At 57.8% G+C, this 17,732-nt stretch overlaps 1 protein-coding gene across 5 annotated transcripts; it reads right to left on the bottom strand.

Annotated features, from left to right (window-relative positions):
* Nucleotides 1-495: 495 nt before the first annotated feature.
* On the bottom strand, nucleotides 496-16,804 carry ABCB8 (ATP binding cassette subfamily B member 8). 5 transcript variants are annotated; one of them, XM_045496172.1, is made up of 17 exons: nucleotides 16,603-16,802; nucleotides 12,131-12,443; nucleotides 11,604-11,759; nucleotides 11,432-11,526; nucleotides 11,193-11,298; nucleotides 10,259-10,420; nucleotides 10,074-10,159; nucleotides 9,861-9,958; nucleotides 9,480-9,585; nucleotides 6,420-6,453; nucleotides 6,083-6,219; nucleotides 5,826-5,920; nucleotides 5,515-5,648; nucleotides 4,586-4,733; nucleotides 2,974-3,224; nucleotides 2,202-2,342; nucleotides 496-1,618 (listed from the first exon to the last, which is right to left on the bottom strand). In XM_045496172.1, the coding sequence occupies exons 1-16, from the start codon at nucleotides 16,695-16,697 to the stop codon at nucleotides 2,217-2,219; spliced, it is 2,142 nt and encodes a 713-aa protein (XP_045352128.1). In that variant the 5' UTR covers nucleotides 16,698-16,802; the 3' UTR covers nucleotides 496-1,618; nucleotides 2,202-2,216. The 5 variants fall into 5 exon arrangements, with proteins under 5 accessions (XP_045352128.1, XP_045352126.1, XP_045352127.1 ...); XM_045496170.1 differs by having other exon boundaries at nucleotides 10,074-10,420; nucleotides 16,603-16,804; XM_045496171.1 differs by having other exon boundaries at nucleotides 496-2,342.
* Between the last annotated feature and the right edge of the window lie 928 nt (nucleotides 16,805-17,732).

Genomic DNA, 17,732 nt, shown 5'->3' with positions numbered 1-17,732 from the left:
AGGCTGGTACCTACTGGCCTGCAGTGGGCCAAATGTGTCATGCTGATCCAAGGCATGGGGACAAAGGACAGCAGGAGAGCCTGGTGGCTGAGGGCTGGGGGGGGGGGGGGGGGGGTAGGGGTGGGGTCAGCCCAGACACCCCCCCAAGGAGGATGGCCAGGGCCTGGTGTCCAGCCCCGCATTTGGTGAAGCAAAATTTCACCTGCCTGTGTACCAGGAATGGGGAGACGCTGTACGGTAGGCCTGGGAGAACACAGGTTTACCTCCACTAATTTGTTTACTGAAGCTTATTTCACTTGAGGCCGCTGGGCTCACACTGGCGGGCTCCTGGCCGCGAGCGGAAGAAACACAGTGTGCCAACGGACCATGATCACGCTGTGCTGTCGTCACCTGTCCACCTGTCTGTCCTTCTGACAAGACTTTCACGGGGGGGGGGGGGGGGGGCGGGGACATCCTCACGCCCATGGCAGGTGTGCGGCACATGATACACGGATCTTGGAAGCAGGGAGTGAACAACAGTTTATTGTACACGTGACCAGCTCCCGAGGCTGTGGCACTGGGAGTTTTAAGTACTTTACCACAGATCATCCCATTTCAACTCTTAAACTCTCAGGATGAGGTACCGCCAGGCTTACGACCCACGTTGAATAGTCGCCGGAGCCAAGGTTGAGGCTGAGGCCACGTGGCGAGCGTGAGGCTGACCGCACAACCTTCCGGCTCAAGGCCCGCCACAGACCTCACTACTTCCCTGGGTTGGGGGGTGGGGGGGGGGGCTGGGATTTGGAGAGGCCGCCCTGAAGAGGTCCGGAGAGACCGGAGTCTGGTGTCAGGAGGGGTCTCTGGGGGGGCTGGGGCTGGAGCTGGGGGAGCAGGAGCTTGTCTGCTCTCTCTCCCTGGGAGGGGTCTGGCAGGCCGCCGTGGACCTGGCTGGGAGCGGAAGCTGGCTCTGGGCTGTGCCTCCTGGGTGGGCGTTTAGCGGCAAAGCAACCCAGAGCCAGCCCACGCGCTGCCCCCTGGGCTGTGGCCGCCCGGGCAGTGACCTCTGATCCGTAAGGAAGCAGGTATCAAACCAGGGTGGCTGTGGCCCGGGGACATTTCAGGTGCTTTGTCCCAGAGGAGCATCTGCTCCTAAGCCACACCCAGAAGAGGCTGTGGGGCCTCCTGCACTCACACCTGAGCCGCTGCTGCTTCTTCCAGGCTGGCCTCTGGCTACAGCGGGCTCTGCTGGTCCTACGCACGGCTGCCACCCCTGACACAGGGCACTGCCTGTCCAACTGATTTTGTGTTTTGTCAGCCTGGGGGCAAAGTATCAACTTCTCCCTAGAGGTTTGGTGACCGCCAGCACCATACAACCCTTGTGGCTGGAGCCTGGGGTGTGTCGGCTCCTCCTTAGTCTCCTTCAGGGCTGGGTGTCCTCGTGTAAGGGGGCTGTCTACAATCTCACAGGGTGACGGAGACGAGGTGCACGGGGCCAGGGCAGGGCTGCGATGGCTTGGTGAGCCGGAAGCTCCTTGAGGAACAGACCATGGCATGCCCTGCCCCTTCTCCCCCTTCCCACGGGCTGGAGGCATGTGGGGCACTTGTTCCACTGGACGGGAGTGGGAGGGGGGGATGAAACCTAGAAAAAGGACCATTATTCACAGAGCAGGGAGGAGGGGAAGCTGTTCTCAGGATGGGGACTGTGGGTTCGAGGGGCTGGCCCAAGGGGCGGGTTCCTTCCCCCAGGGCTCAGAGAGGCAGTGGGGACGGAGGAGAGAGGGGAGTCAGGCTAGGACGGTGAGGTCCTGGCACGGGTATGGGGAACCCCAGTGTGAACCCCTGATTTGTACAGAGGTGGGGCCGGAAGCCTTTAGGCTATCAGGTAGGGGGATACTTGGCAGGGTTCCTGAGAGGGGTTGGGAGGATCTGGGCAGAGGGAGGGAACAGAGCAGGGGCCTGGGGACTCTGCCTCCTCTGTGCAGCCTAATGACTCATGGCTCTGGCAGGAGGGAGGTAGGCAGGAGGGGGAAACGGGGGGCGGGGGGCGGAGGGAGTGGTCCCGACCTCCCCGCCTCCAGCTCAGCCAGAGTCCCAGGTTGCACTGTGAGCAGGGGAGCAGCAGCCCACACCCCAGCGCACTGGTCTTCCTGGGTGTTTGGTCCCTGGGAGCTCCCCTGAGCCGAGCCCCAGTCCTGGGTGCCGATGCTCGGCGGCAACCAGACCTTAAACAGCTGCTCTCAGGACTTGGGGTGGCGGTTCCTGGGGCCTCTGGGCATCTCGGGAGCTGGGACATCCAGGGCCTGTCTCCGGATGAGCTCCGCATAGAGCCCACCCTTCTTTAGGAGCTCTTCATGGGTTCCCACCTGGAGAGAGGAAGGAGGGGCAGATGGTCACCCCAACACAGTTCACAGCCCTAGGAGGGCTGGCTTCTTATCAGCCATCGAGCTCACTGTCCTCTCAGCCATCGTCCCTCCTGGAGACACTATGACCCCAGAGCACCGGCACGTCTGAACTCGCTAGTGCCATCTCCCTGCTTAGCTGGGTTTTGGAAGAGCACCTCCCTTATGGAACCCAGAGACTCCAGCTTTCACTTGAGTGAGCAGCTGGGAGCTGGGGGCCGGGCCTCATGCAGCCTCCCGGCCTTGCTGCAGACCAGCCTGTGGAGAACAGCTCCCGGCCAGCCCCTCTCCAGGGTCCCTGGTGCTGCCTCTGCTGTACCTCAGCCCCCAGGCCCCTTCTCCCTAGCGCTCCACACTTCTCTGAGTCCCTTCCCTTCGGTTCTGGGAGTCATGAGGTAGTTCTACTACCCCACGGGACAGTGGAAGAAATGGGCCCTGAGAGGCCAGGGCAGGAATTCCCGAATCCACACAGGGTGTTGCTTCCAGAATACGCCCCAGGCTCCCAGGGCCAGGCCAGACCCTCACAGCTGAGCCACTCTTTCCACTGCGTCCACGGCTGAAACTGTCCCAACCCACTGCCTGGCCCCCAGCTGACCTCACAGACTTGGCCGTGGGCCATGACGACGATGTGGTGGGCCCCACGCACGGTGCTGAGCCGGTGTGCGATGACCAACACCGTGCGGCCAGTGCTGGCGCGGTCCAGGGCCTCCTGCACGACCCGCTCGGACTCTGAGTCTAGTGCGCTGGTTGCCTCGTCCAGGATCAGCACCGTGGGCTGCTTGATGAGGGCACGGGCAATGGCTAGGCGCTGCTTCTGGCCACCAGACAGGGTTGCACCCCGCTCACCTGGGGAGGAAGGGGACAGGGCAGGGCCTTGAAGCGATCTTCAGCTCTGCACTTGGGGGTGGCCCTACAAAGGGGCACCTGGGCCGTCTGGAACTTTCCATCTGGTCCCTCAGGCTCACCACCTTGCACCATGCACATTCGCCTGCCTCGGATGGGTCAGCATCCTGATCCCATAACCCTGTGCAAACACACACGTGCACTCACACCAGACAGCAGGAGGGGCACACACTCGGGATTCAGTGCACCCTGGAGACACCCAGTGCCCCTCCCACACCGGGGTGGAGTCTCAGAGCCACGCCTGGGCCTGTGGCTCCAGCTGCCTTCTCCTGGCCTGCTGGGTCTCCGCCACCCTGGGGACGTCCACGACCCAGACGTGGGCCCTGGAGTGTAGTGACGGCCTGCCATGGGGCATTCTGGGAAGACCCCACTTGGGGTCTACCGTGCTCACAGGAAAACAGCAGAGGGGGCAGCCTGGGAGTGAAAAACAGCACCATGGGGATGGTAGTCAGAAGTCAGCAAGGGCAGACTGAAGCCCCAGATGAGCCTGCTAGTGTGCTGGGGTCAGAGGTACAAGGAAGGTGCCTCTCGAGAGGTGTGGGCACAGCACCTCCAGTCGGGGGAGTGTGGACTCTGGGTGGTGACCAGAATGGGCTGGATCAGTGATAGAGCGTGGATGATGGCTATAGACAGGGGTGGTACCACCCCTGAAGCTCAGCCAGACTGAGGCCTAAGTTTCAAGATGTGCCAAGAACCCCAGATATGCCTACACCTTGAGACGTGCCAGAACATTCTGCAACAGAGCCAAGGACTGGGGGTGATAAACACGGCCCCAGAGGTTGAAAAAAAAGACCCCTTTGTGAATGCACAAAGCCGCGAGCCGCGATGTGAATATTCTAGTGTGAGGCTGCCAACACTGCAACGTCCCAGAACCACGAAAGCCCTTCTCTGGGTAGGTCAGAAGGGAGACCTGTTCAGTCACATCAATCCCTGTGGGTAACTAGACGGAAACGCTTTTAAATTAAGGAACAAAAGGGCAGGAATGGAACAGGAGCCTGAAGCACAAGGAATTACGAGAAGATTAGCGGTCCAGTGCTTCTGGTCCCGTCTTAGGACGCGGAGGCCACTGGGAAGCTCTGAAGGTCCCTGACACCACAGACCCCTTGCAAGTGTCCCTGGCCGGGTCCTGTGCCTACACTTTCTGAGGCATCCCCGTCTCTGCAGCCTGCGTGTGGTTGAACCACAGACCTGTGTCTGCCCCCCTCGGCCACGGACCTAGCCTTCCCTGATGCCGGGCCTGTGTCCCTGTGGCATGTTCACGCAGGCCTGGCAGATCCAAGCAGAACACTGTCCCCGGGACTCACCGACTATGGTGTTGTAGCCCTCGGGGAAGCTGGTGATGAACTCGTGGGCATTGGCCTCCTGGGCAGCTGCGTAAACCTCTTCATCCGAGGCACCCAGCTTCCCAAAACGGATGTTCTCCATGATCGTCGTTCCGAACAGGACTGGCTCCTGCAGGTGGCGGGGTGGGTCCACATGGGACATTCTGACTTTGCCCCAAACCCCGGAGGGGGGCAAAAAGGCGATTTTGGCCACACTGGAACTGGCCTCTTGCAAGGCAGGTAGGGGCAATTCAAAGTTACAAGTCCAATAAGAAAAGAGAGATCCGTCAAAGTGGGGAGAGGCCGAGCTCCCTGCAGGGCACAGGGTCCCTCAGGAGTGGGATGGGGAGGTGGCTGGGCCAGCTGGCCTGGCAAAGCCTCTCCTCTTGGGAGAGATGGGGAAGAAGGGGGTGTTCATTCTAGTTTTCTCTGCAGTGGTGGGTTGGTGAGGGTGCCCTCTTTATCCAATCACGGGAGGAGGGTGGACCCTCGCTGGGGGGCACCGCCTCACACAGAAGGAAAGAAGTGGGGCTGAGGGCTTCAGGGTGGGGCCACGGGGCTTGCTTAGTCAGGGGCAGGGGTCTCTAGACCTTCTGAACACCACACGTTTTTCAGAGGACCCAGGGGTCCTAAAATAGGGTCCCACTGTACCTGGTTGGATGGCAGTAAGGGAGGAGCAGAGCTCCTGCCCCAGGGGGGCAAGGGCAGAGCTGCGGCGGGCTGGGGAGGGCAAGCCCAGATCCCATGACCGCTGGGGAGCCAGTCAGGACGGCCTCAGCCCCCTACTCCCGCCCCACAAAGAGAGCGGGGGTGAAGTGGGCGGGAGGGAGGAAGAAGGGGAAAGGCCCAGGTGCAGTAAGGACCGCGAGAAAAGACAGACGGCATCTGCAAGTCGGAGACGCGCTTCCCACCTGGCTGATGAAGCCGATGACCTGGCCTCGGAGCCAGGAGGGATCGAGGGTTCGCAGGTCCCGCCCATCCAGGGTCACTACGCCGGCCGTGGGGTCGTAGAAGCGCTCGAGCAGGGAAGCCACCGTGGTCTTTCCTGGGGAAGTGGGGTTGGGGGCACGGGGCGGTCAGGGAGGTGGCATGGTTTCTGGAGGCTCTGCCAGGAAAGAGGGACCCCCGGTGACAGGTGAAGGGGCCCCTCCTCCCACCCCACTCTGAGTGGTTACCATAGGAAGGAAGGTCCTAGGGTGGGAGGGCGGGGGGTTCCTCTCACCTCCGCCGGACTGGCCCACGAGGGCCACGATCTTGCCAGGCGGCAGCGTGAGGCTGAAGTCTTCGAGCACCTGGAAGCCGGGGCGGCAGGGGTAACTGGAAGGAGCCAACGGAGGTCCTTAGTTAGACCAGGTCCTGGCCCCTTTCTGCCCCGGCCCCTGCTCGAATCTCACTGTACCCCGAGGCGGGGCTCGTTCAGAGGGAGACACGGACCCACAGGGCCTCACGCCCCCGTGCCCACCCGCTGATGCCGCTGACCTGAAGCAGACGTTGTGGAACGTGACGGCCCCGCGCAGGTGCTCTCTGGGGATGCAGCAGCCCCCAGCCAGCGGAATGCACGGGCTCAGAGTCATGTATTCAAACACCCGGGCACCCGCACTGAGCCCCCGCACCACCTGGGGAGGGGGTTAATTAAAGTCCGAGGTGAGGGAGGGGTGGGGTCTGAGGGCAAGGCTGGCAGTGCAGCCCCATCTCCTGACACCCCCTCCACCTGACACCTGGTTCCTGCAGCACACAGGTGATGCTGGTTGCTGACAGGACTCCAGCCCAGATCCGATGTCCACACCACGGGGCCCGCCCCCTGACTGCCACTCACCTGGCCGAACAGGACAGAGAGGTTGGCCATGGACCTGTGAGGAGGAGAGAAAGATTCAAAGAGTGGGGACGGGAGCCCCAGAGAAGGCTGGCGCCAGAGGGAAGGGTATGGGTCTCAGCTGCATGGGGGCGGAGAGGACGTGGTGCGCGAGGCTAGGAAACGGGCAGCCTGAAGGCGAACACAGAGGATGTTCCTGAAATCTGGGACAGCAGGAGCCCTGGGATCCAGCAACACCAGATAGTTCACTGGCAGGTCGCTTCTCCTTGGAACCGCGTTATCTCCTTGTTCTCTCCTTGGCCAGATGAAGCTGACAACTGTCTGCCACCTCAGGCCCGGGGGGCTCCGGGGAGATGGGCGCAGGAAGCAGGCACGGGGCTCGGGGGAGCTGGGCTCTGCGCTGCCTGCCTGCACCAACAACACGAGGGAGAGCGCCAGCACCGTGAACACGTCGGGGCCACGAGGCCCATGGGGCAAGGTCAGCTCTAGTGCGGTGGACTCCTGGGGGAGCAAGGGCTAATTAAGGTGGAAAAATGGATGTTAATCCTTTCAGAGAAAGAAGGAACTCGAAGACCCTGGAGCATGTGAGGGGTGGGGGATGGGCCCCAAAACAAAGTTCCATAGAGACGCTAGCGCGGGCTTGCCCTGTGTAAGGCATGGTGCGAGTGTGTCTCTGTCCAGGGGGGTCACCTCCTCTGCCGTGCAAGGCTGTCGGCTGCTGGAAGGTGGAGAGTCATGCTTCTCAGTCACCGGCCCCTGACCGGGCTGGCCAGTCCGTGACAGTGCGCGTGTCTGTGAGTGTGCATGTGGGTCCTTGAAGTGGAAAAGACTGAGCGCCTTGAATGGGAAAGTCACTTCCTCCAGCGCCAGGGGTGAGGAGGGGAGGGGCCTGCAAGGAAATGGTTCTGGCAGGCTCAGAGAGTTACTGGCATTTGCCGGAGTGAGTGGAAAGGCATCGAGCAAGGAAGAGAAGAGCCAGGACAGTGAGTTATCTGTGGACGACAAGGGAGAACATCCTCCACAAGAGATCTGGAGGCCATTAGGGCCTGGCAGAGGTGCCTGGCAGCAACCAAAAAGCAGATGCACATGACTCGTTGGTGCGCGATGACCTTGCTCTCAGAGACAGCTCAGGAGGCAGCCCTGAGAGCCCTGGCGGGGGGGCGGCCCATTCCCGGTGAGGCCCAGACCTGGATGTAGGCCAGGCGGCCTGGCCCCGAGTATGGTCTGTCTGGGTACCTCTCCGTCTCCTCCAGAGACCCAGTGCCACAAAAAGAACACCTAGGATGGGGTCTAAAGGTTGAGGCTGCCTCCCTCCCCTCCCTTGCCCTGCTGGACCCCAGGAGGAAATACATCAGCCTCCTAAATAGATCGAATTCCTCCAAGGTGGGTGGTGAAGGATCTCCACGTGGGGAGGGCCCCCCACAAAGGAATAGTCCTAAGGCCCATGGGGCCCGTGGCTGTGGGAGCAGCTCCGTGTAGCAGCCAGAGAGAGAGACAGCATAGATGAACTTCCTAGGCTTTTCTGTTTGTAAGAAAGCTCTGCTAACTGGCTAGCCCGTGCTGTGGGGAGGAAAGGAAAGGGTCAGAACTCAGGCCACAAAGGGAAGTGGGGGCCCAGACGAAGGGGAGCCTGATGAAGGAGGGCCAGACTCGGGAGGTGTAGGGAAAGGGAGACCTTCCCATCACTGCCTGTGGAGGGCCATATGGTGACCGTGTGCGTGGAACCAGGCGGGTTTGTCAGGCTCCTCAGGACCAGAGCACGAGGCCAGGGCCTAGCCTGGGGTCTGTGCCAAGTCCCACCTCTACAACAGTCCTCTCGGTCCCCAGGCCACCAGGGAACAGTTCCCAGGCTGGAGGAGGGATGAGGCCACCCAGGGTCTGAACTTCAGAGAAGGTGTGAATGGGCCCAGATACGGGAGCACCAGACACAAATGGGGCCAAGGATGGGAGTCCTTTCTACCAACCCATCTTCAGACTGGCTCCAGTCTACCTGGGACAATAACAAGGCTGATAACGAGGGGCGCTGTAAGAAACAGGCAGTAAGACACAATGCAGAGCCCGGCCATGAGTGTCGGAAGCAATGGGGAAGGGGCACAGAGGGGTGCTTGGGGTGAGAGTCTGTTCTCTTGACGTGCTTGACAGTAATTCAGGTCTCTGCTCTTCAACGATTTATTACAGCATATTTGCTCCTCTGTTATTCATCACGACATCTACTTATGCCTTACGTGCTCTCACATATGTGGTGTGGGGGGGGAGATGATGAGAAACTGCAGTAGGAACTGCTAGCGTTTAGCTCAGAAGAGAAAGGAAAGGGGAGGCCTTGGGGGTTTTGAGCAAAGGGAGCCGAGAGGTCCGGGCAGACAGGCCCAGTGGGGCAGGTAGATCGCAGAACAACAAACACAGTGAGCTCCAGGCTGGGAAGGGCAGGGGAGAGGCTGAGCCGCTCAGCCCTGGGAAGGTCAGAGAGGATGGCAGGTGAGCTCGTAAAGAGCATGTCAAAGACGGTCTATCCGTACATGGAATCTCACTCGGCCTTAAAAAGGAAGGAAATCGACACAGGCTACGCTATGGACGAACCTGGAAGATATTATGCTGAGTGAGATAGGCCCGTCACGAAAGGACAAACATTGTGCAATCTCACTTACGTGAGGCACCCAAAGTGGGCAAATCACAGACGTGGAGGTTGTCAGGGGCTGAGGGAAGGGGTTGTGGGGGCTCAGCATTTAACAGGCGGTTTCAGTGCTGCAGCACGAAGGGCGGGAGACGGATGGTGGTAACGGATGCACAAACTCTATGCTTACAAACGGTTAAGATGGTCAATGACATTACATGTGTTTTGCTACAATGACCAATTTTTTAAGAAGCTGTCTTGAAAATTTCGGAGCCGTTTAGGCGGCCGAAGATGTCAGCTGCATTCCTGAGCGTACGGACGGTGAATCAGGTTACAGGGTGCTCATGGATGGCACGGGGGCACTCTCCCCAGCCAGCCCCCGGGGCGGGCCACCACCCCCTGTCCCTCCACTCAGCAGGGCTCCTGCAGGACGGGGACAGCCTCACACTCACCTCTGCACCGTCTGGGAGGCCACCAGGAAGGACATGAGGTCTCCCCCTGTCAGCTCCTGTCCAGCCACGAGGGAGCCCCCAATAAACAGAGTGCCTAAGACCATGCCTGCGTGTGGAAAGGGACAGACGGTCAGGAAGGCGTCTGCCTGGAATAGCGTCTACCTGTTTCATGCGGAAATGATTGTGTGTGTGTGTGCGCACACGTGCATGTGTGGTGGTGGAGCTCACGCACCTGGCACTCCTACAGATGTCTGAAGGACATCAAGCAGGCGGAGAGCCGCCCCTCCCCTGCCTGGCTGGGACCTGCCCTTCACTGCTCCAAGCTCATCCCCAGCCATGATGGGGCGCGCCCACACCCCGGGTGGGGACTTGCTCACTCACAGTTGAAGGCAATGTTGGAGAGCCCCTGGAACAAGGCGATGCCCCTGCCCAGCTCCTCTGCCTTACAGCGGGACCCCTCCAGCTCTGCTCCGTAGCGTCTGGGGAGAGAGGCCAAGCCCGGCTGTCAGGAAGCAGCCGGGCTGGGGTGCAGGGCTGCTGGGGTGCATTCAGGGAGTCCTCCCTGCTTCATGCTCCTCTCCGTCTGGGACTCACTCCTCTTCCCGATGCTCCATGGCAAAGGCCCTCACGGTCCGAACGTTGCCCAGGGCCTCATCTGCTACGCCTGTCGCCCTTGCAATCTGCAAGGAGTCCAGGAAGTAGGCGGCTGGCTTGGGGACGGGGAGGAATGGTGGGGCAGACAGAAACGGGGAAAGCAAGGATGGCAGGAATGCTGGTACCTGCTCCTGACACTGGCGAGACAACTTTCGGAGAGCTGAGCCCATTAGGGTGCCAACTCCCATAAGAATGGGTGTGGCCACCATCAGCAGCAGCGTGAGGCGGGGGGACAGCATAGACAGGGACACCAGGCAGCCAGCCACCTGGGTGCAGCTTCGCAGTCCCTGGGGGAGAGAAGGGACGCAGGAAGGCTGTTTGGCATCAGCACCACGACACAGGGACTTCACCAAGGGTCCACTGGCTACAGCGGCCAAGGCCGCTTCCCAAGGCCAAGGCCATGAGTCTGACCCTGGAAGGCCAACCGGCAGTCCACCCAGTCATAAAGCATGACCCTTTCTCTCCTAGCAGGCACGAAAGGCCTGGGTGAGAATGTCTATGGACCACAGCCTCCTTCCCCCAGACAAATCCCAATTTGCTTTGCCTTTTGCTTTAGGAATTGAAAAAAAAAAGAATTGAGCAGGAACGTTACCCAGGGACTGCTATGGGCCAGTGTGAGGCATGACCCAGCAGCCACAGTGACCATGTGGGTGGATGAGAACAGGATATCAGTAATGCAGTAAAAAGCCTTTACTCGTTCTCGTTAACACTTGTCAGCATGCCAGGCATTCTGGGGGTAAGGCAGGCCAGGGTGATTTTGCTCTTGGCAAGCCGGTCCAAGAAAGGCTCTTGTCTGAGTCCTTGGGAAGGTTTTCCGGGGAGGTAGAATTTCAGAACAGGAGCGAAACAGCCTGTCCTGACCTTGGACGATACCACAGTACCTCCCTTCCGTGAACTTCCCCACTCCCTCATCCACACCCTCACCAGACAGCAGGCTTCTCACTTGGTGCGAGCCTAGGCTCAGAGCCCAACAGCAAGGCGGGTGGGGCTGGCCTGATGTGTCTACACTGGGGTGTGTGTGTGTGTGTGTATACACACAGGGGGGCCTGGGGAACTGACCTGGGAGATGACGAGTTTGAAAGATGATTTAAACTCTTGCACATCAGCTGTCAGTCGGCTCACCAGCTGCCCTGTCTTTTTAGCATCGAAGAAAGCAATATCTTGTCTGGTGGTAGGTCAAGGGTACAGTAGGTTGGGGAAAAGAGGAGACATTAGTTTAGGACAAGACCCCGCCCCTACATTTGTCCAGACCTCTGGGGCCAGCAGTTCCCCCTGCCCGCACCCTGCACTGGCAGTACCGAAGCAGGTTGCTGAAGAGGGCCCTCCGCATGTCCACGGCCATGCGCTCGCCGATGCGGGACAGCAATACCAGGTACCCGAAGGTCAGCAGGCCCTGGGAGAGAGGCCGGGGCACTCAGGGGCGCCCAGGAGGCTCCTTTGGGTGCCCCCAGGCCCTCCCTCCTGTTGTACCTGAATGCCATAGAGGATGAGCAGGTAGGTGCTGAGATTCCGGGACTCAGTCAGGAAGCTGCCCACATGGTCCCTTGTGTACTTGGCCACAATCTCCACCAGCTGGCCCAGGAGCAGGGGGATCTGCACATTCACCAGGGCCGCACCCAGTGCCAGCTTGGGGAGAGGGGGCGGGCAGACATTTAGAGGGAGCCATATTCTTCCCCATCCCTGGCCCTGACCTTGGCCCTCCCTCTCCTGCAGCTGTTCATGTTTGGCTAACTGTGTGCTTCTTCGAGTTCCAGCCCAGGCTGCCAGAGCCTGGGGATTCCTGTACCCTGCACACCCAGCTGCTCTGTGCGGGATCGCCTGGCATCCCTTGGCTTCCAGTCCCTAAGGCAGCCAGCCCTTGCTGCTTCCTGAGGTCTATCCTGAGACTTGGTGAGGCGGACAAGCTGCCCCTGTGCAGCTCCAGCTGGTGCTTCTGCAAACCCCTGGCTGGGTCCTTCCCTGTCCCTGGTGTGGGCGAAAGGGGAGGGGCATCTCACCACGATGGCTGCCGCCAGGACCAGCAGGTGGGGGCGCAGAAACTGCCAGAAGAGCTTCCAGTTAAAGTGGGAATCCCCGACACAAGATCTGGAGCAGGCAGGAGGGGCCTCTTCTGCCTCACACAGCGCCACAAGGCAGAGGCGGGGGCACTTACTCAATAGCACGGGGCCCAGAAGGACGCCCCCAACCCAGCGCCAGGCAGAGGGTCTTTGGCTGGGAGCTGGAGGCGCTCGAAGGAGGTGAGCCCGGAGCTGGGAGCGCAGCTGGGCCACAGCCCTGAGGAGGTAGGAGCTGTGGCGGCCATCAGAGCACCTGTAGGGAGACAATGGCATCGATGGCTCACGGCCCCGAGTGAACTTCAAGGGAGCAATCAATCAGGCCGGCTCTGGGCTGAGGCCTCTGGACAGCATTTCTTCCTCCATAGGGTCCTACGCAACCCCTCCCAGGGCTGTTCTTTAGCACCTCGGTTTCTAAGAGAAACACATTGAGGCCAAGTCGCTGAGGAGCAAGACAATAGTCGGTAATCAAGTCAGAAAGGTGCTCTCGCCGTGCCATCAGACAGCTGGGCCCCCTCAGCCTCCAGGGACCCCTCTGGTCAGGGGCCATCTTCAACCCACGTTCTTTCTGATCATGGGACATCACTTTGGACGGCAGCTAGTCTGCAGGCACTCCTTTTACAGCTGAGGAAGCAGAGGTCCTAAGTGAGTCTGGTTCAGAGAGGCAAGAGGAGAGTGCCCCCTGGCCACACCCGGCACTGGGCTGGCTTGCAGTGGCGATGCCTGGCCCACGTGGCCCCCATGTTGCCAGTCAATGGTCCGGCTGTGTTTGATCCTCCCTTCTCTGGGAGGGAGACGCCCTTATTCTCACGTGATGGAAGAGAATGTCACGGGGACTGAGAGAGCTGGAATAATTTGTCCCCCAGCAGCAGAACCTGGACAAGAGGGGAACCCTGCTGTGTGACTCCAGAATCCAGGATTGCTCTAGTCTGCCACGTGTGCTGTGCCCAAGGCTGGGTGTGGCAGGGCCTGGACCGGCCCCGTGTCTTCTGACCCCTGGTCACTGTTCATTGCACCCCAACACCCAGACTCCTCCCAGGCCCCGAGTGCTTATGTGGCAGCGTATGGAGAAAAACGGTGACACACTCCCTCTCTATCAACTGAAGGAGAAAAAAGAAATTAACAATCCAAATAATGTATCTTGTCGTCTCAGACCGGCCCAAATCACCTTCTCTGGTCTGCGGTTTCTGCATCGACACGCGGTGATGTCGGGTAGAGAGCCTACTGCGTGCCCACACTCTGCTGTGAGGCACGGGGAACAAGAGGTAAACAGAACAGACCATGTAACTACCCTCATGGTGGGAAGGACTAACAGCTAATGACAAAGCTTGCTGAGTGTGAAAAGGGGAACGGCAGGTGCTCAGAGCACAGACCACGAATTCCCTGTGTGAGGGCATCAGGAGAGGCCTTCCTGACCAGACCCGAGGGAGAATGGGAAGGAGCTGGCTAAGTGAAGGTGGTGGGGATAAAGTGGGGGAGAGCTGTAGGCAGCAGGGAGCGTGTTTGGGACATGTGCAGGTACGAAAGAAGGAAGAGCTGGAACCTGAAATACAAGGGAGAGGAGACATGGGCAGGACAGGCATCGAAGTTTTTATAGACAGCTGGACTTTAGAGGGCAATGAGGACCATTCGTGGCTTTTAGGCTGAGGTATGACATAATCAAATCTGCATCTTAAAGATCACAGCAGAGGGGAGAAGGCTGGAGAAGGGCAAGCCTGGCTACGGGGACCCTGTTACAAGCAGAAATTATTTGGCCAAGAGTAAATGGTGGGATGTTCAAAGATTCAAATGAGGTTATCGATGGGGAGAGGCTTTTATTTTTATTTATTTATTTATTTATTTATTTTTTTCAACGTTTATTTATTTTTGGGACAGAGAGAGACAGAGCATGAACAGGGGAGGGGCAGAGAGAGGGAGACACAGAATCAGAAACAGGCTCCAGGCTCTGAGCCATCAGCCCAGAGCCCGACGTGGGGCTCGAACTCACGGACCGCGAGATCGTGACCTGGCTGAAGTCGGATGCTTAACCGACTGCGCCACCCAGGCGCCCCGGGGAGAGGCTTTTAAAAACGAATACGGGGACGCCTAGGTGGCTCAGTCAGTTAAGCGTCTGGCCTTTGATTTCGGCTCAGGTCATGATCTCATGGTTCGTGAGATCAAGCCCTGCATCAGGCTCCGCGCTGACAGCGTGGAACCTGCTTGGGATTCTCTCTCTGCCCCTCGTGCGATCTCTCTCTCAAAATAAATAAATAAACATTACAAAAACAACAACAACAACACAAAAAGGGTCACTTGGGTGGCTCAGTGGGTTAACCATTCCACTCGTAATTACAGTTCAGGTCATGCGTAATCTCACAGTTCATGACATTGAGCTCTGCACCGGGATTTTCTCTCCTCTCTCTGCCCCTCCCCTGCTTGCACGCATTCACTCGCTCTCTCAAAATAAATAAACATTAAAAAAAAAAAAAGGAATAAATAGAATGAGGTTTTTCTTTATTCGGATGGTCTTTTGTATTCTCACATGCTCCCAACTGCAGACTCCACCTAATTTTTCCCTTGTTTCAAGGAGGCCCGGGTCCTCTCTGTTATGCCTCCTTCCACCCCATTCCACATGCCTGGCTTTTATGTCTCATTTTCCACTGTGTACTTTATGTCTACCCTAAATTTTAGAGAAGCTCATCTTCCTTCTGCCCAGTGTAATTGTCCAATTTCCCCATGAGACTTTATATTCCTCGAGGGCAGGAAGCTCTATCTTATCCACATTCATCCCCAGCACTTAGCAGAGTTCTTGTACATAATAGATATTCAGCAAACGGTTATGGTTATGTTTGTTGAGTGCATGCCCTCGTTAGAAATGCAGAAGGGAGGGGAGCCTGGGTGGCTCAGTCGGTTAAGCGTCCGACTTCGGCTCAGGTCGTGATCTCACGGTCTGTGAGTTCGAGCCCCGCATCGGGCTCTGTGTTGACAGCTCAGAGCCTGGAGCCTGCTTCAGATTCTGTGTCTCTCTCTCTCTCTGACCCTCCCCCATTCATGCTCTGTCTCTGTCTCAAAAATAAATAAAAACATTAAAAAAAAAAAAAAAAGAAACGCAGAAGGGAAAAATCTGACCTGTCCTGTTACTGCATTGTTTGCAAGTTGTAGACTTACTGAGGCTTACAGTAAGAAGTATGTTGTAAATTGCCACCCAGTACAATAAACACAGGTCACACAAAATTGAAATGCTTCACAAAACAATACTCTCCCTAATGTTAAAGCGGGTATTCTATTCTATTCACTTGTTTTAAAAAGTAGGCTCCACACTCAACGTGGGGCTTGAACTCAGACCCTGAGATCAAGAGTCACATGCTCACTAGGCACTCTCTATTACATTCACTTTTACATGATCCTACGCACTACGTTCATTTTCTGATCTACTGTGTTGACTTGCACATTTGAAAGACATTGCACTCGTGGGCACACAAATACTTGCATATTATCTGAGGTTTCTCTCCGGGTTTCTCTCCGGTTTAAATGATATCAACACCCTTACTCTCTTCCTAAGGAGTGTTTCAAGCATTTTAATAATTTACCATGGTTACTTTCCAGCTTCTCTCATCTCCTCCAAACTAAGACTCTGAGCAAGGCTTGGTCACTGCCAAGAACTGGCAAATTACTTCCCAGCAACGGTACTTCTAGCTCCAGCTTGGCCCAGCTCTTCTCCTCTTTCAATCAGATGGGCTTTCAAAATGACACAAGTCCCTATCAGCTCAACCCTGCCAATCTGCTGCCCTCCTGGCCCACAGGTTATTCACTCCAGGATCAGAAAGGAATCCGTCCCTTCTCAAAAGCAGTTACACTGGAGTCGCAGTTTCAGGGTCCACGTTGGTTTCCTACCTGCCTCTCTCTCTCAGGACCAACGTGTGTAAACACACAAAAACACACATGTACGTGTTTCTAGATTTTTTTTTTTTTTTAATCTCTGCTGAAAACATCCAGATCTAGGAACAATTTCTGTTCAGCTCATATTGAATCTTGGGAGCAACACCAACACTAAATGTCTCTGGACACTAACAGTTTTTGTCCAAATTGCCAGACCAATTCCAAGAAAGAGGACAGGGAGGGGGCAGGAACAGCACCCAGGCTCGACACCTGGCGCCCTCTGGTGGGAAGCACGGACCCGGTGTGGTCACCGACCTAGAGCGTTCCCTCCGCTCAGCCCACAGGCGGATACAGACGGGCCGAGTCTCCTGCTGGCACCTAGGTAGTCGCTATAAATAACTGAAGCCAATCCCTGGGGAGTGACATTCTACCCCCCCCGGGCCGGCCTACAACTTCCAGCAGGCCTCGCGCGAGCCAGGGACTCCATGTCCCGGCAGGCCCCACGCCCCGCCAGCCGGTCAACGGCCCGCGCTCCCAGTAGGTTTGTCACTTTTTACCTGACGGCCGCGAATGTCTGGAAGCGGAGGGGTAGTATCAGCCTGCCTGGGACAGGGCCACCCCGAATTCCGACCCGAAATAAGTGCACCAACATGATGGGACGTGAACACAGGAGCAGCCGGCAACGGCAGCTTCACCCTCATCCCATTGAGGGCTCCATGTTGACTCCGGCCCGCATCCCGACAACCCCCTCGCGCCTCGGCGACGATTGGCGGAAAGACGCATCAATCTCGTCGCAAGCTGTGATTGAAGAAAGCCTTTTCGGTCCTTCTCCTCCCGGAAGTGTGATTGGACAGAGCCGACTATCCGCCCGCCCCCGGCTGTGGGCGGGGCCGAGCGAGTGGGGCATTGCTTTCCGCCTACTGCCCGGGCCATCTCTGGGGTGACTTTAGCAGCGTGTGCTTCGTGCGACCCTCCGCCGCGGGGGTTATCCATAGTAACGCGCCAGCGTTACCCGGGACCTCGGGGTTGTTGCTGGTCTATGGGTGCTGCCGGCGGACTCTAGATGTCCCAGGACTTCTAAGGAGTATAGAGTGTTGGTCCTAGGGGACGAAGGGACCAAAGGGGCCTGGGAAATTTTTTCAAAACATGTGCGCGTTCCATGTGATGCATCCCTTTCTCCCAGACAGATCAGAGCTCCAGGGATGGCAGCCACGAGTATTTGGGAAAAAAATTATCCTGGTGATTCTGATACACTCCGCCTACTCAACGATTGAGAACCACTAGTGTGGAGGTCCCGTATAGCTTATGGAGGCGCCCCCCCCCCCCCCCCCCAGATCCTTCTTTCCCACAGATGCCTTCTTACCGCAGTCAGGGTGACTTGTCTAAGGACCCCACCTCCCAGCTTTTGCACCTCCGTTAAACACTTATTTATTTCTTCCGTGTAATTTGCATAGTTACCCCCCCCCCCCCCCCCCCCCCGCCCCTCCACGGTCTATGACTTCTTTCTGAGTAGTGATTCTGGCTCATTCATCCATACTCCCTTCCCTCCAAGTGGTGCCTGATAGAGAAAAGTGCCCTTTATAATAAATTAACTTGAATTGGGGTGCCGGTGGGGCAGCTGTCAATGAATGAATCAGGGGGGATACTGGGTATGAAAATGTGCCAGATTAGCTTGAGGTTGGGCTGG

The sequence above is a fragment of the Leopardus geoffroyi genome, chromosome A2, assembly GCF_018350155.1.
Source record: "Leopardus geoffroyi isolate Oge1 chromosome A2, O.geoffroyi_Oge1_pat1.0, whole genome shotgun sequence".
NCBI classification, from domain to species: Eukaryota; Metazoa; Chordata; class Mammalia; order Carnivora; family Felidae; genus Leopardus; species Leopardus geoffroyi.
Note: the sequence above shows the minus strand (reverse complement) of the source record. Positions and strands in the feature narration are given on the sequence as shown.

What these genes read in the sequence shown, in the direction of transcription:
- ABCB8 (XM_045496170.1), bottom strand. Translation starts at nt 16,697, where the DNA reads ATGTTGGTGCACTTATTTCGGGTCGGAATTCGGGGTGGCCCTGTCCCA. An exon ending in GCCTCCCAGACGGTGCAGAG is followed by an intron (nt 6,454 to 9,479) that starts GTGAGTGTGAGG and finishes TCCTCCTCACAG; the next exon opens with GTCCATGGCCAACCTCTCTG. An exon ending in CCCACGGCCAAGTCTGTGAG is followed by an intron (nt 2,343 to 2,973) that starts GTCAGCTGGGGG and finishes TCCTCTCTCCAG; the next exon opens with GTGGGAACCCATGAAGAGCT.